General features: G+C 37.8%; 1 protein-coding gene across 1 annotated transcript in view; it reads right to left on the bottom strand.

Moving 5' to 3' along the window:
- Nucleotides 1-1245: 1245 nt before the first annotated feature.
- LOC103807501 (fibrillin-2) overlaps nt 1246-18223 on the bottom strand; it is a gene marked incomplete at both ends in the record, with an annotated part of 50615 nt that continues 33637 nt past the window's right edge. Inside the window, 16 exons of the mRNA XM_009080233.1 lie at nt 1246-1374; nt 2012-2128; nt 2275-2397; nt 2998-3123; nt 3787-3993; nt 6707-6832; nt 8180-8311; nt 8727-8849; nt 10053-10172; nt 10269-10394; nt 10646-10711; nt 11236-11388; nt 11604-11729; nt 14795-14914; nt 15217-15345; nt 17224-17340. Of these exons, the coding sequence (XP_009078481.1) occupies nt 1246-1374; nt 2012-2128; nt 2275-2397; nt 2998-3123; nt 3787-3993; nt 6707-6832; nt 8180-8311; nt 8727-8849; nt 10053-10172; nt 10269-10394; nt 10646-10711; nt 11236-11388; nt 11604-11729; nt 14795-14914; nt 15217-15345; nt 17224-17340 (2040 nt within the window). The remainder of the gene's footprint in view (nt 1375-2011; nt 2129-2274; nt 2398-2997; nt 3124-3786; nt 3994-6706; nt 6833-8179; nt 8312-8726; nt 8850-10052; nt 10173-10268; nt 10395-10645; nt 10712-11235; nt 11389-11603; nt 11730-14794; nt 14915-15216; nt 15346-17223; nt 17341-18223) is intronic.

The following is an 18223-nucleotide window of genomic DNA, read 5'->3' as shown; positions in this document are numbered from 1 at the left end:
TCCTGCCTTCCAGCAGAACGACACTCCTCCCCAACTTAGGGGTCAGAATGGAGGTTAGAGATCATGCAGTGCCAGTCTTGTGCCATGGGCAGGGAAACCTTCCACCAGACCAGGTTTCTCAAGGCTTTATCCAACCTGGTTTTGAATACTACCTAATTTGTCAGGTACAGTATAACATGCTAGTTGAAAATAAAAAAACAACATTCATGCATGGTATCACATCGTCTAAGTTACACTCCATTCGTCCACAGTTAGAAACAAATGTAACAGAATTGTAGTGTTCCAAAGCCTGAGGTACAGGAAACCATTGTGTCAGGAACTGAAAGCTGCTTTTGTTATCACTGATGGCATATAGAGCAGTTTTGATGTGTATGTATCTTGTGAATGCTTTGTTAAGTGTAATTGTTTTGGTTTATAGGCATACAAAGGTGTTCTCATACACTTTATGAGAACAAAGTAATCTGACAGGAGATAAGTCTTTCTTAAACTTCTAGCTGCTTATGTTCTGCACTGCTGTTCTAATAGCAGGCTCTAAATATCAATTCCAGTTTTGAATGCTGTATTAGAGTAGCTGATACCTTGAGATGTCATAAATTTCTGAAGGTTTACCCCTGCATTTCCAGTTCTCAGCAGCCAGATGGCCTAGTACTGCCTTTTATTTCCTTCTTTGCTCAGTACCTGAGACCCACTGAGGAGTCTGGAGCTCTCTGATAGACATCTCCTGACTGGGGCTTCCTCTTGGGCCAACAGAGAAAGATGAACCTCATGGATATAACTTGCATTCAAACTGCAATGAATTAGCCTTCTGAATGTGCATCTCTAAGGTAGGAGACTTAAGAGCACAGAGTTTAGAATCTAATCTTAGATACCCTCAGGTGAACACTTACAAATAGCTGAAACAAAGATCACAGAGAGATTCTGTTTAGACATATGAAGACAAAAATGAAAGGAAGGAACTACTAGGTTTTAGGGACATAAACTTATATGAGTTTGAAATGGCAGCCTGAAAACAACTCTTCAAGAGTTCAGCTAAAAAGTCACCTTTTATTCTAATTTGTGTTAAAATTCCCCAGGCAGCATGTTCTTACAGATGCTTATGTTTAAACTTGCACAAGGACTTACTGATTTTTTTGGCAATTAACTTTTCCTATGGCTGGAGCTCTGTTTTGTCTTTGACATCAAATGATTCACTGGACACTGCAGTAAGGATTTGCACTATATAAAAATTAGACTGTTACTAGTTACCTTCACAATTTAATCCAGTAGAATCCAGAGAAAATCCCCTTTGACATTCACAGGTAAAACTTCCAGGAGTGTTTTGGCAGATTCCTTTTGATCCACAAAGTGATGGATGAGAACCACATTCATTGTTATCTTGAGAAAGCAAAGGAGAAAGAAGGTTAGTTTACCTTGAGGAATGATTTAAGACATGTTCATGGAACATTTCTTAAGAGGCTGAAATCCACAGAGGTGCAACATTTTATTTTGCAGCTTTTCACTTTTCAAATGTCAGATGACCTGAAGACCCAGGCAGAGCTATAAGCAATCAATAAATTGGAAGTGCAAGTTGTAATTCAGTGATGATATAAGTGTGAAAGACCAGGCATGTAACTGCTGAGATTGGAAAGATGTTGCTCTTCTGTGCTAGCTGAACTAAATAGTTTCAGTTGGCAAGATTCATACATATGCTTAAGATCTAAAGACATCTGTACCTATTAAAAAAGAAAATGCAATCTGGTTTTGGTTAACTACATTTTAAATGAGATTTTAATAATTCACCCCTTTGTCTCCATGTGGTTATACTTAGAACATAATAACATGTATTAAATATGTACAACTGTTTACTAACCAAGAAAACACAAGTAGTGAACAAACTTTAGCTATAATTGTTACTTTTCACAATCTGTTTTCTGACACTATTGCTCTGTATAAAGAGCAAAAGAAATGACTGAGAATTGAGAATGTTGTTCTTACAGAAAAACTAATGATAGAAAACTCACAGTCTTCTTACCAATACAAGCTGTATGATGCTGTGTAAAACCAGGTGGACATTTGCACGTGAAGCCTCCAAGGGTGTTGACACAGAGAAACTGACAATTGTGTTGTTTGGTTTGACATTCATCAAGATCTGAAAGTAAGATGTTGTCTTAAGAAAAGTCAGCCAAAAAAGAGGCGCATTTAGTCTAATCTGATAAAAATACCACACTTCAAAACTGTTTCCTTTTAAGTCAAGCTGCAACACAATTACAAGTTAGTGTGTATAAAGTTCTTTACCTTTACATGTCTTTCCATCTTCCTGAAGAACATAGCCCCGAGGGCACGAGCACTGATAGCTCCCTTCTGAGTTCTTGCAGATAAAATTGCATGGTTTAGGAGACTGGGAGCACTCATCAATGTCTGAAGAGAGAAAACATTAAGTATCTCTTGTACTCATTTCTTTGACTGAAGAAAGTTTTCTGAAAAGCACTGAGTTTAAGAGAAAAATGTTTGCAGATAAATGGTTCACATTTGTTCAGAGTTTCTATTCCTTCCTCTGTGAATATGTTGCTGTGGAGTTCATTTGGGGTTGCCATTACCATGACAACTTGACTGTCTTGAAAGAGTAATACACTAGAGTTGACAGTGGCATTACTATTCTCATCTAAGGAAGAAGTGTTTATTTTTTGGCATACTATGGTATATTTGTAAGTGTTAATCAAAAAAGAAGTGGGAAAATGTAGATCAAGAAGGAATGATTTGGTTTGCCATTTAAAGTCATTATACAGCTGAAACAATTTTTAATGATCATTCTGTTGCAGGAATATTGCCAGTAGAGCTTTTTTGTTGATTTCCCCAAATGAAATACAAAAATAGAAGTGCATATTAGTAAAAATAAGACAGAAATGGCATAAAAGATATAAAGAGAAAAAAAATGGTTTGCTAAGAAGGTTTACAGAGGTTGATACGTCATTATGCTACAACTGAAAAATAACTGATGATTAAGATGCTGAATCTTACCATTACAAGATGTGCCACTTATGTCAGTGGTATAGCCAGATGTGCAGAAGCAGCGGAAGGAGCCCATAGTGTTAATACACTGTCCATTTCTGCACAGGTTTGACATGACCTTACATTCATCAATATCTGTACAGAAAACACTAAATGTCATCCCTCAGTTTATATTTGACCTCTCATCCATTTTTGAAGTTTCTCATCACCATGCTTCTGATAGGAACTTCATCCCTTCTAGCTCTTTGAAAATGGATCTGAATTCAAAGTCAGACATCCTTTAAACTTTGATTACTGTTCTTTGCTTCAAAACCTTCCTGCTGTTTCAATGGGTACTCAGGTTCCAGGTTTGCTCACCCCATAGAAGTGAATTTTCTTATGACCACTTACACAGCCAAAAATTTTCACCACTATTTAAAAGTATACATTGTCTTCTACTTCCTGTGTGGAAATAGCTCCACAATGCAAAGAATTGTGAGATCATTGTTAGAACAACTGTTGCTGCCTTTGCCATGTATGCAACTCTTCGGCATACAAAAGCTTTGGGAGCATTTCTAGCTTTTAGTTACTGGTTCGTACCTCCTGTTTTAGATCCCCATCCTGCACAGCTGTTCTGGTTGCAGCTACTGTTTAAATGTGTTTTTAATTTCTGGTCTCTCAGCAGCATTTGCAAAACCAAACTCTGTTGTTTAACAGGAAATTCTTCAAAGGAACTTCAAAAAGAGTCCCTGCATTTCCTTAAACATATGAGCATATTCTTTTCCCCTTTTTTGTGCCTCTTTTCATCCCTGCAAATACCTCTTCCATCTGTAGTATAGCCTGGTCCATGTGGACAGAGCTTCTTATACTGGGCGGTTCCAGGGAGAGGACAGAGCTTGCACTGGTTGCCCCAGCCCCTGCCTCCATTGCAGCAGCACTCAGACCTAGTGACAAGATTCTGGCTGCTTGAAGCCATCTGACACATTGTCTGCAACACCTCAGCAAAGCAAAACCCTTGGCGATTATCTGTAAGGAAGAAGGAGAGAGATTAACAAAGAGAAGGAGATAAACATCTGATCCATTAAGCATCTGATGCATTGCTCTGGCTCTCTGTCAACACATGCAAGCCCAGAAGATTATCAGCTACCACAAAGTCTGCCTTTCAGATTTGTTGTATGTTCTGATAACATGCTGCCATCCCAAATATATTCAACACATTCCTAATGTTCAGTACCTGTATGAGCTGGACAGGAGTTTTACTTGCAGAAACATTGTACCCTGGGGCATATCTGGTGAGCTTGCTTGATAGTCAAACAGGCTCTGGGCCAAACTGAGCTTCCACTTAAGCTGCATAGTCCCAGTTGTAGTGGAGTTAGAGGTTTGTTCTGTTTGTTTGCTTTAATGCCCAAAATAACATGTCTGATCATCTATAATTATCCTGGCGTGGTTTGAAAAACAAAATCCTTATCACTTACAAGTGTCTGTGCAACTCGGTACTTTCTCAGTGGTATTTCTAGTTTATGCTGGGGAAAATAAAACATTTCATGGCCTTACTATTGGCCTGGCCCTAATTCTATTTTAATTTTTAAACATTTTGGTTCATACCTGTCAATAATGAAAGGGGAGCAAAGCTCAAAAGTCATGGAGCTCCTACAAGTTTCCTTCAAACAGGCAGCTGAGGAGAGCAGAGATCCCAGTTTCCAGTGTTAATGGAAACTCCAAATCTTGCAGAGATGATATCTCCTGACTAGGCTGTGTCACCTGTCTTATTTATTAATTAAATGGAAACACTGTCAATTATGGTCTGAGAATTCTTGTGTTTTTTAAATGAATACTCTTCTGCTCTTAAAGCTAGAAGATTCTCTTATCCCTCAGAACGTGTGGATGTATCAACACTCAGCTGACCTCTTTTATAAGTATGAGGAGCTGAACCTCTACATTTCTTACATGAATTCAGGTGAAAGGCAACCTTTGGCTTTAGGCAAAATTTAATTTGTGTGCCAGGTGACTTAACTGTTTACATCAAATAAAACCAACCTCATTGAAAGTGTCAGCTGTGTGAGACAGGATGTTTGCTGCAGTAATTTGCAAGACTCAGCAGATTTCTGTTCTCCTAAACAGGTACATTGTGCAAGTCTTTATGCACATTATGACCCAAAGAATGTATAAAGCTCTGTCCCTAGTTTGAGTCGTGGAGTAAATGTTAATGTGAACAGAATATAAAGGTTTGCACAATGTATTTAAAACAATGTAATCTATGACCTAATGTTTGTGCTTCAATTCTGAAGGAATACTAAGTTTCTGCCAGACTCAGTTTTCATTGTAATTTCTAACCCAGGACACCCTAAAGGAAAAGCAGCAATGAGCAAATCTTCCCAAAGCACAGTTATCAGAAAATAATAAGAAAATTACTTATTAAATATAGGAAAGCAATAATGGCCTCCAAACAGGGTATTTCCTTGGCATTAAGGACGGTCTGGGGTTAACAGACTGCAACATTCTCTTCCCATCTGGTCTCAATCCTTAGGAAATACTCTGCACTTCAGTGTTACTGCTTTGCCATGAAGTCAGCACACTACTGATGACAATTCACAGGGAGCTTGTTTTATAGTACTTACACAAGACAATTTGCAGACATTTCTGAGGCAAGAATATTAATAAGTACTCTTACCATTTCAGTATTGCAAAGCACTTGGAAATATCTACACTTGAGCATTGACCATGAAAAAGTGATGTTTCACAGGTCAGTTTGACTTCCAAAAAGGCAACGATGAATTTTATAGTGCAAATAACAAGCCTGAATGTATTGAAGGGGAAACACAGGTTGATGAACAGAAAATGCTTCAATCAGCATTTAATCTGCAGGCCTGCCTCAAAACTTTTTAATATGTCTTGAGATTTTCTGGTGAAATCATATTCATGCACCTAGCTACAGTGTTGTAGTGCTTTTAGACACTGTAATGTGCTGCCCAGGGAGGTGGTGGAGTCACCATCCCTGGAGATGTTTAAGGAGAGACTAGATGTGATACTTAGTGCCATGGTCTAGTTGACATGATGGTGTTTGGTCATAGGTTGGATTCTATGATCTCAGGTCTTGTCCAGCCTTAATGATTCTGTGATTAAGATCATGTTCTGAATGTGCAAACACTCAATTTTACTCTGCATCCCAGTTTTTGATTTATTTCAAGGCAAATAAATTCCCCTTCTTCTTTAAAAATACCTATAGTTATGTCCTATAGAATTAAGGCACTTCTATGTGAGGCCTCTGATTATTGGACTCAGATGATACTCTCAAGGTGCTCTTCATTCCTATCATTATTTACTATCAGAGAATTTTAGGGGGTGGAATGGACCTTAGAGATCATCCAGACCCAACCCCTGCCCAGGGCAGGGACACCTCCCACCGGAGCAGGTTGCTCAAGGCTCCATCCAACCTGGCTGTGAACACTGCCAGGGTTGGGGCAGCCACAGCCTCCCTGGGCAACCTGGGACAGTGTCTCACCACCCTCACAGAAAAAGCTTTTTCCTAATATCTAATCTAAATTTCCCCCCTCTCAATCTGTGCCCATTGCCCTTTGTCCTGTCCCTGCAGCTTCTAACGAAGAGTCCCTCTGCAGCTCCCTTGTTTGTTTAATTACGAAGTATCATTATGTAATTTCCATAGACATGTGAGCTAATGTACTCTCTGCACCCTTTGCACTTTAATGCAAGATGAAATGTATATGAAAGAGGCATTTACCCAGACACTCAGTGCCTGATGGACCTGACAGGAATCCTTCATTGCATTCACATCGGTAGCTCCCAATGACGTTGACACAACGACCATTTTCACAGACACCTGGCTTGGAGCGGCACTCGTTTTCATCTTCACAAAAATGTAACAACAACAATAAAAAAACTGTTACAAGAAAGTGTATCAGACTCCTATTACATGTAAATTATTCTGTGGTGATACTTGCAAAACTCTTCCAAGAAGTGGAAAAATCAACAACCCATTAAGTCTGGAAAGGACTTTCCTAGCAAGATTATCCTGTTCTACTCCTTAAGGACTTCCCTACTAACACTTTCATATTTCATTCCTTCTGTGCTGCACCCTAGGATGAAAGCTTTAATGCTCTGTGCTGCACAACTTTTAACAAGGAGTAGAAAACACTTGCACTGTTAGAGCAAGGTCTAGTCGTAACATTTACCTGGCAAGAAACATTTAAACAAAATTGGAATATTTGAATGAATTGAGCAATAAATTTTCACTCTGTTATCATTAAGAGTTTCTGAACACATCTGACCTCTCCTGCATAAGCCCCATTTTGGTCTACATATTATTTCCCTCAGTTTACAATCTTCATGTATTCTCTTCCACAGTTAATGGCAGAGATGCTGTAAGCAATTACACATCTTTCTAGATTCTTAAAATAAAACCTCAGAAAAACATCAGGTGATTTAAAGGCAGAATTACAATTAAAAATAGATCAAAATTCTTGTTATGCAGATTATTTTCCATGAAAAAGAGAGTATTCATTCTCTTACAGAAGGAACATTGCATTAAAATACTTCCTTTTAAAGTTTCACTAAGATGGATGTTTGATTTATCCTTTTTTTTTTCCTCTGAGCCAATGGTAGCCTCAGCTACCTCTGTCCACAGAGAACTTTGGAATGGTCTCTTTTTTTTTTTAACATACCAGGAGAAATTATAATTAGCTAACATGTAGCTATTTGAGAAAATGATGGAGGAAAGTTATTTTCTTATTTACAGGATGGGTAATTATTTTCAACTATGTCAGTCTCCACATCTTTTGCCCTTCATGGCATTTATAGGTTGTTTCAGAATCTTACAGTGTTAACTCTTTAAAGAAGTGCCACATTATTTATATCAATGCTAAAAGAAACAACTTTTTATTTGTGATCATTTTGCCTCCTACTCATCAAATGAGGTCTCACTTGTTTGGCAATTTAATTTTTTTAATGTCTGTCAAACTTTCAAATTCAGTTGTACAACAAAGGACTTTTTCTTCTGGAGTCCTTATTAGTCATTTAAAACTACTTCCAGATAAGGCTCCAACCTTGAAACAAAAGGTTTAAGATGTTGGGTATCATTAGTTCTCTTAAGTGTCATTTATGAATTGGTATTTTCTAGTTTATTTTATACATATAATTTTTATTTGCTTGCTTGTACACATTTCAGTGGATGTTTTCTTCCCTTGCTATGCTTTACCTGTGCATCCTTCTCCATCAGGTCTCTGGGTCATTCCAGGAGGACAAATGCACATGTAGGTGCCAATCAGATTTTTGCAAATCATGCCTCTTGATTCACAGTCATGGAGACCTTCAGCACACTCATCTAGATCTGGAAAAAATTACATACTCTGTGTTGGAACTTCCAGTAGCTTCAATTACTGAAGAAAACTAGCAGTTTCTCAAGAAAAAAAGGCTTTTCTAACTAACAAACACAGAAGAAGAATCTAAGAGTTATGCTTATTTGCAGTTGTATTAATATTTGTGAAACGTAGCATCTTGTCATGTTAAAGATGAACTTCACCACTGTGACTTTGTTGGCTTTACAACACCATCAAGGGGTATACTTGATGATCAAAACACAAGATACTGCTCTGACGTGAGCTCTGAAAGAGTAAATCATCTGCTGGGCTGTTTGCCACATTCCACTGAGAGGATGAATGTAAGATGCACAAGAATATCTGGATTATGCTTTGGCCAGTACAGGGTGATGGAGCATGGGGAAAGGTTTATATGTTGGTCATTACCTTTGCACATCTTTTGGTCCTCTCTTAGTTCATAGCCAACTGGACAAGTGCACTCATAAAAACCATAGGTGTTAATACAACGAAAAGCACACAGCAAGGGATTCTGAGCACATTCATTTATATCTGAACAGAAAGAAACAAAACAATCATTTCCTACTTAGTTTTAAAACAATCAACAAGAAGGTTTTATTGTTCCTGTGCTTCTCTTATCAGCCAAGATGATCAGAAATGTAGTAATTCAAACCAGAAATTTACAGACGTTTGGTTTTGAGTAACTAGAGAAAATTGAACAATGCTCTGCTTAAAATAATTCTAAGCTCAATTATGCCAGTATTTAAGGAGTAAATACAAAATACTTTTTAAATGATCATACAATAAAAATCTAAAATAGGCTTGTGCGAAGTACTTAAGCTTAGGACGAGAAGTTGGGACAGGCCTATTTCAGATTTTTATAGTATTATAATTTATAATCTTTCAAACTCTAAAAAAGTACCATTTTTTTCTTCAGAAAGCAAAATATGAATCATAAAATGCTAAATTTGTAAGGAACATCCTGATCAGCATCTAACGAGAGCAGAATGGTTGTACACAATTCACACACCGTGACAAATAAGAGGTACTCAATGAAACTAGCAAGCGATTAGTTTAAGACAGATGAAAGAAAATACTTCTCTAAGTAGTGAGAAGAGGAACACTCTGGATCTTGCTGTCACAAATTGGGGTCAACAGATTCAGACTGTACTGGACAGATTCTTGGACAACAGACAACAGCAGATACTAAATCCACTCTGCTGGGGTGCATCCCACAGTTTACATCATATTTCCTGTATCCTCAACTCTTGCATTAGAGGGGTGAACTGCAGAAGTTGTTAAGCCATGCTTACATGCTAAATTAGCATTTCAGCTGTGAGTAATGAATTAATGGACCAGATGGACCAATGGTCTAACTTCAGTTTGTCACAGTCAGTATAACTCATTTGTTCCTAAAGCTGTGCCAAGTGGGTCAGTTCATAACTGCTCTGCCTCAGTTATGATGAAAAACCCTGCAAATTCAGGCACTTTAGCCATGGTTAGCTGTAACACTCATGAGGATATTCCGGGGGCTCAACAGTTACTTCTCTCCCATCCATTCCAACAAACAGCTGAATAATGTAACATGCCACAACATGCAGTTTGGGAAATGTTTAAGTCAATTCAGGACTTCTTTTTCAATGACATTTTTCAAGCACAGAAGCTTAATTTCCTCCTAGTTATTACAGCAGCAAAGACCTAGTTAAAAAAGTAATTTGAATACTGAAGGAAGGAAAAATAAAGAGGATAAGTTACCTTCACAATTCATCATTGGGCCTGGCTCAAATCCTTCATGACAGTTGCACTCAAAACTTCCAACCACATTAGTGCACGTCCCATTTCCACATGGGTTGCCAATTGAACATTCATCAGTATCTGTGCATAATGAATAAATGCAAAGTGAAGAGAACTGGGACACATTTCAAACTGTGTTTTGAATTCAAGTGTTACATTTCTTGTAGCAGTACACACCAATGCAATGTACTCCAGTGAAATCCAAGTTGTATCCCATGGGGCACTCACAGCGGAATGATCCATCAGTGTTGATGCAGTGACCATTGGAGCAAATTCCTGGGCTTTCAAGGCATTCATTGACATCTGAAAAGCAGGAAGATATTAGTAACCACTTAGCTGATGCATTTCTGTATAAGTCTTTAAAACAACTCATCCCCCTATTCTGTTTTTCTTGAGCTATGCAATTTCAAAGGTTTTTTTTAATTATCATTCCACATGGTCAGCCTCTTGTGACCTGCAGCTGTAAGGGGTAAACTGTCACATACTATAACATCTAAGTCTAGTTTTAAGTACAAATACACAGTTTTTCATTGTCAGAAAAAAAGAATACCTACCTTCACGAGTATCATCGATCCCAGGAATAGTTCCATGGCCATATGGACACAGGTCCTGAAAAGCAACTTTTTTTAAAAAAAGAGCAAGTGAGAGAGAGAACCATGACAGATCATTAAAGCCATCCAAAAAAATTCTATATCAACTGATATTAAACTCTTGCCAGATGCAAATGTAACACTGTCTCCAGATTGGTGAAGCAGCACTAGCACTTCTTGAGCTTCTTTGTTCATGTGCTTGGTGCTCTCCCTTTCCCGTACTTGGAGAAACCCAAGAACTGAAGACTCTTGATTACTTCAGGGATTCTTGGCACTGCCTGATTTTGCTCTTCTTTTTTGCCTAAAGCAGACTAGATCTACAGATGTAGGACACTAGTTCAGTTCTCTACAGAATAAAACCAACAACACAGTATTTCTCTTTTTCTGTGGTTTCTCCTAGTTATTGTTATTCCTTTGGCTGACCTGAAAATTGTTCTAGACAAGGCCATTAAGAGTGAATGCCAAAAAGATCTCTCTTTCTAATGACCAAAAGGTATGACAGCAATGTGCTCTTGCTTTTCTCCCACCTAAAAATTTTAAATCTCCATGTGTACCTTCTTCTTCCTTTGGACAGAGCTCACAAGGATCACCCCATCCTTCTCCTGGCATTTTACTGCAGCAACACTTTGCCTTTGTGGTGTTGAAAGCCTTTGGCAGTGAGCATTTCCCATTCTCAAAGTTAGTGAAGCAGAAGCTCTGACGAGTATCTAAAGAAAGAGAATACAATTACATGGAGATTGCACCTCCTATCTGGTCAGATGATGACTGACTGACCCTGAAAGGAATAATGTAAGGCCTGTATTTTTCAGACTATTTTGAAAGCACTTTGCAATCCTCATAAGGGCATAATTTGGAAGGGACTTCTACAGAGTATCTGTTGTTGGTGGGAATAAGTTATTACATTCCTTAGTCATTAACTTACCAAAACACCTCCGTCCATTATCAGACAGCACAAAACCAGTAGGACAGATGCACTGGAAACCCCCTGGAGTGTTCGTACAAGACCCAAAGAGGCAGATGTTGGGATCCTCATTACACTCATTAATATCTGTAAAGTAATGGAGAAAAGTTCACCATAATGCTACTGGCTGTGAATTTCTTGGTTAAGAAGGACTTTTTATTTTTCTATTTAACTTCAGCAGCTTCCAATAAAGTACCCAAGAGATAAAAGCAGCCTGACCCTACCACAGGCTCTTTCAAATTAGAGCTTTTTACTGGGATGTACCTTCCTTTCCAAATACCATCCTCTGTTCTTCACCATATTTATAATAGGAACATTAAATCAATGCTTTCAGGATATATTTCTGGTAAGAACAATATTTTTTTGCAAACATAAAACATCCCAAGGTGGATTTTTTACAATCCCTATGTTGGGGATTTTTTAAAATTAAAGGTGTGCTTTGTTCATGCTGACTGACAGATTCTGGAACTGAAACTATAGCTAATTATTAGTAGAGGGCGACCTGTGATTATATTTACATACTCAAATTAATGTTTTGCAGCCTTTCACTGCCACTTTTGTTGTGCTACTTAAAATCTGTTCCTGTGCAATTGCATAATTTAGAATATATTGCTATTAGAATATATTGCTATGACCATTTGAAAACAGTGAGATTTAATCTTTTGAAATAGTGTTAAATAATATATTAAATAATTATTAAAAGCTTAAGCCAAAATACAAGTACTTAATATAAACATCAAGTGCCTGTAAAATTCTGCAGCTCAAACAGTACCAGGCTGCATATCCACATTAAGAGACCTTTGACTTTTCCTAACTATTATTCAAGATTACATTTCAACTTATTCTATTCTGCAAGTACTGACAGACATACAGACATAAGCTTCCTTGGTAAGGCAAATTTTAAAAGCAACTATGATTTAATAAATTCTGAAATGCATTTTAATAATCTTCAAAGTACAATCCCTCCTGAGTCTTTCAGTAGGAATATTGAAAGAACTGTCACAAAGACCTATGGATCTATAAGGTTTCTACAATAATATCCATATTGGTCTTAGTCAAATTGTAGGCAGGAGCAGGGACTCTCCATCTGAGTAAGCTTCATGGATGTTGAGTCACAGAGCTGCAGTGCCATTTTTGCTCATGTTTATTGGGTTCTCTACAGACAAACCACTGCAGCATAGTCTGCCATATGACTGAACTTTGCCGTAGCTTCCCATCGACACTCTCTTAGTATGTGGAGCATTAAATCATCTTATTTCAATGAAAATGGTAATTAATTTCCCAATTGATGTGATAGGTGTTAATATACAAAGCTCAGTAACTGAGCTGCATTAATGGGATGGCAAATTGCTCCTTGAAGTACTGATTATTACTGTAATGAATGGCTTCAGGCTAGTGGAAGAAACTCTTTCTGTGGCCATGATGAACAGGTGACTAGCCAGGCTGTGGGCATAAACATCTTTCCCCTTTATTCTGATAAAATTGAAAGAAATATATGAGTAGGTGAAAAGTAAGAATTTTTCTGTGGCCCCATTCATTTTGGTTTCTCCTGCATATAATCACCCTGAGCTCAAAAAGTAATCTAGCCATTGCCAACCTTTACATTACAGACAGAAGTAATGAATTCCTATAAAGGTGTTTGCATAAAACAGCAATGGAAAGTAATGGGGAACATATGTTGCAAGAGCTGTCATAATATTAATCTAAGTATTAGTACAATCACACGTGATCTCCTAGGCATTTGCTAGGAGCTGCAGCTGCAAACGTTCTGGACACATGGCAGCATGAAGAAAAAGAATGTAATTAAGTCCCTTTTATTCAGTATGGGCAAAAATCTGTTTGGCAGTCACTGATGCTGTCAAAAATATCAAGAGCTTCTGAGAGGGTACTCAAGTGGCCATAAACAGTAATATTCCTGGAAAACTGAAAGCTTTCATTTTTTACATTTATGACTTTACAACTGTAGGTGATTTGAATATATCTCAAACATAATTGCTCACATGGAAGCAGCAGCTGCCAAAAGAAACCATGAAGTTGGCAGGCAAATGGAACGTGGTGGCATGATATGAGAGGCTTAGAAAATGAATCCTATTGTTCAAGACAAAAACTCAAAGTGGTTCCTGTGATCCAGTTCCTGCAGCCATACAGATTAAGTGGCTCTATGTCAAATCTTTACATCCTTTCCAGTTTTTTCTTCAGTCCACACAAGGACAAGCTACACATTAACTGGGAGTTACTGGGATGAATATGTGTCTGGGGTTTCACACCCAGATAACTTCAGTCATTTAAGACGAAATACAGGTTTCTTAATAGAGTCACAGTGGAGAGACAGGTGCTTACTCTATTCTCTGACCAGACAGACACCTAAGGCTTTTAGCTTAGCTACCTCACCTAGTTGTGTGCACCTTCCTTGCCAGGTGCCCACACGGTTAATTTAAACGCCCAATAAATTCACACTAGTCCTGCGCTTTGCTCTGCTGGAAAAGGAAATTGTAACTTAGATTTATTTTTTATTCTCTGCCACACCAAATCTTCACTCACGTTGTGACATTCAGTTCCTGAATGACATTGGAGGCTTTAATTGAGACCTCTATGAACAAACCAGAACATACAAACTGAAGAAAGGTCTACTGTGTCCTCTCGTTCCTCCTGTGAATCTCAGCACTTGAGAGGCATTATATAAAACACAGAACCAGAAAACAATTGCCAAAATAAACCAATTTAATTGATTGTTCTCATAAGTTCCATAATTTTATCAAGATTTTAAAGTTCATAGCCCTCTAAAACCAGGTGCTTAGTTTGTCCATTGATTGCCATTGATTTACCTTCTGTAAGCATTGTATAAATCCAGTGCACAGGTTGGCTAGTTTAGTGAATTATGTTTTAAAAAAAGTATTTTTGTTTGAATTAATGAAGAACTCAATATTCAAAATATAGTCCAACACAGTACAAAGCATTTTGCCTCCCACTTTTTAAACCCCTTTCTGAAGACTTTTCATACTCACTTGTTCCCTGTCACCATGAGTCACCATGACTTTAAGTCAGGAAACACTCACAAACAGGAGGGTGTACAACTGCTTTCCATCAAATTAGAACCAGTTCCTTTTTCTACTCTTACATTGTGCAGAACCAACAGTTACAACTTGCCTTACCAATACAACTTTCAGTTTTCACTTCATATCCTGGTGGACAGATGCATCGGAATGATCCTTCCAAATTCTGGCAGGTACCAGGAGAGCACGAACCAGGCAGTGCCACACACTCGTTAGTATCTTGGAAGAGTAGATGGAATTAAGAAGGGTTTAAAATCTTGTAATTCTCATGGTAACAAAACAGGATCATTCAAGAAAAATACTGTAGGATTCTTTACTAATTTTTTTTCTAAGGCGATTAATTCCTTGAAGAACAACAGCTACTCCAAAAACTGTTAGTTCTGTGTTTTCACTTACGTCACTATCTTTCCTTTTTGTACTTAAGTTCAGACTAATAACTCTAACATCTCCCAGAGATGGGAGCTCATAGTTTATTTCAGCTCATCAGTACTTTTAACATCGTCGTGTGATGTCATACATACCAATGCAATTCTTGCCATCTAGAGTAAGTTCATATCCTTCATTACATAAACATTTGAAGGAACCAATTTCATTGAAGCACCGTCCGTTTCTGCACACCTGACCAAAAAAGGAACTACACTCATCAATATCTGTAAAAAAGAGGAAATAAAAGCCCAGAAACGAGAATTGAGTCCCAGCACAGTATACACAGTGTGTTACAAACGTACTTAAGTTGTAATAAATATTTTTGTGGAAAATGCAGATTTTGCAGCAACAAAGGAACAGCTGGCAGCAGTGGAAAGCAAGTCTCACTTGAGAGCATTAAGGTGTATGTTCTATTTAAACAACACTCTTTTTTTCACAGGGTATTATAATTTTAAGACTTGTAGCATTACCTCATTTACTGCATCTGGAGACCAATTACTGCCAAGTGACTGTATGATACCAAGTCCACAAACAGAAAATAAAATATTGGATAGAGTGTTCTGGATTTTATCTGAATTTATATGAACTGGAGTTTCCTCCTAAAACCTGGCCTGCCATTTTTAAGTTTTGGACAATTTAATTTGCTTTCCACAGAATGATTTTCTCTTTCACAACAGTTCTGAAAATAAGGTTTGGAAATGCTCATTATTTGGTAGGGTTACTTTAATAATGCAGGCTTACAGGAAAAATACAGATGAGAAAGTGTCAGGAGAAATGAAAAGGAGCTTGGATAGGCATCTTGGTGTAAGAAGAACTTACACTTTGCTGCTTTACAACACTTGAATTTGAATGATGAAGACTAACATCAGCTTTACTGAAGAGGTTTTAGTCTTGGTCAGAGGCACTAAGTACAAGCTCCTGAGGAAGATGTACTTTCTGCTTCAGCCAGTATAGCCATGTCTGTGTTACTACCTTATTCCATAGTGCGTTTCTTCTGTCTTACAGTTCTACAAGCAGGAATACCTCCAAAGTACTATAGCAGGATGGGCTAAGTTGCCTTTGAATGACTAGGACAGTGTGCAAGAAAGCCCTGAGACTCTCCAAGCTGTCAAGAGTGTTGGTCTCTGAGTCAGACTGGGCTCCTTGGCCTCCCTGAAGACAGTCTGGAGCAGAGGTGTTGGATGCTCCAGGCAGTAGGCTGGCAGATATATTGCCAAAGCAAAGAACCTCCTTGGCAAATAGTGCCCTTCCTTGGCAGCAGACTCCTCTTACCGAATCTGCTTTTAATCTCCTTGTCCTCTTTTCTGGACAAGAAGATAATTTCAAATACTTTTAAAAAATGTTTTAGTTCTCTCCTGAACCAGAAAGGAACAAGCAGACTTTGTTCTGTCTTTTTTTCTGTAGGAGAAAGGAATGTAAAGCCCTCCTCCTTTTTTGCTTATGCTCTGCACAAGGGAGAGGATTCCCAGATGCTTTTGAGCCTGTTCTTCAGCCCAGGAAGATTTTAGTTGCTTTATCAGAAGTATCCAGGAATTTAAATGGTCCAAACTCCTCAGATATTCTGGTGTCTCCTGCTTTAGGAAAGAGGAAATAGCAATGCCTGTATCAGCTCTGCATAGCTCTGCTTGCCTTAGGAGAACATGTCTGGTAGATTAGTTGTACTAGCTTTCTTACTGCTAGTGTGGTTCCTCTTTCACACTGTGTGCAAGTGTCAAGTAAAATGGTGAAATAAGCTTTAAAGTCATGAGGAAGCATTGTTGGTGTGATATAACAAGTGCTTACTGCAAGTGGTGCCTATGGGCTGTGCCAGTAAAGACGTGCTGAATTACCCAGGAAAGTTAATGGAGGCCAGACTTGCATTAAAACATCAATGAACTGAAAAGTTCAGACTGAGAGTTTGTATTATCTCAAGTTGCCCTGTAAAAAATACTTTTACTTAGTTTAAAAAATGATCAACCTCTAGCGCTGGTAACAGTAGAAGTTACTGCACTCAAGTTACTTTCTTCACACCCTGACATGTTTTCTCTTTAGCTATATACCATCTTTCTTGGCACACCAAGCCAGCAGCAATGAAAATAACAAGCCTGGATCACATCCCTTACCCACACAATCATTATTACGAGCTAATTCAAATCCTGGATAACACAGGCAGTTATATGATCCCACTGTGTTTTTACAGGTTCCATTTCCACATGGATGTTGTTCACATTCATCCACATCTGCAAAGAGAAACAAAGTGCATGTGAGAACTGATTTTCCCAGGTATGTGTTAAGGTGTTATCTGTTTACAGTTACAATATTCCTAACCTTTGATCTCCCAGTTCATCTGTCACATTTTCTATTTATTCTACGGACTTTTACAGCTCCTCAGTACACATAGGAAAACATTACATGATGCATTTTTATGTGTGTTTTAAAATAACTGATACTGCTACATGTAAAGATAAATGTGCATGTGCAGTATCTCAAGGCATTCTGTCTTTTTATTTCCCATATTAACATTTCTTAATTAACATACACAAGCGATCAGAACTTAGCAGAAAGGATTAAGCATCACAGCCCTGAAACGATCAAATTTTATGCATATATTTTACCTCATGCCTATGAAAAGCTGTTGAAAATGCAATTCATAATTTGATTTACATATGTAAATGTGTTATGGCAGTATTTAATCCAGAATTATAAAGACTGCTTACAAGCTTTTGGAAACATCTGTTTTTAAAAGGCACTAAAATTCAATGTCTCCTGCTGTGTGTTTCAGTAATTTCTGGATTTTGTCCTCCTAGTTCGTCAAAATTTTGCACTGTTAACACAAGTCAGTTTCCAGAATATTCTCCTAGATAGTATGACAAATGTGGTTTAGTTGAAATATGAGAAGATTCTAGGCATAAATAAATATGTACTACCAAGTGAGCAGGTTTTAAATATCTGTTTAAAGTTGAAATTGGAACATGCATACCCTGTAGAAAACACTGAACTTCTCTACATCTTAGAACTGACATTGAGATTATAACTAGTTCAAAAATCATAATAATTTTTCGGCTATTTCAACTCAAAAAGAAGCAAATATAGATATGCACCATCTTTTCTTTTTAAAACCCT

This window comes from Acanthisitta chloris, unplaced genomic scaffold, assembly GCF_000695815.1.
Source record: "Acanthisitta chloris isolate BGI_N310 unplaced genomic scaffold, ASM69581v1 scaffold14828, whole genome shotgun sequence".
Taxonomy (NCBI): Eukaryota; Metazoa; Chordata; class Aves; order Passeriformes; family Acanthisittidae; genus Acanthisitta; species Acanthisitta chloris.
The sequence above is the reverse complement of the archived record's forward strand: the minus strand, read 5'-3'. Positions and strand labels throughout refer to the sequence as shown.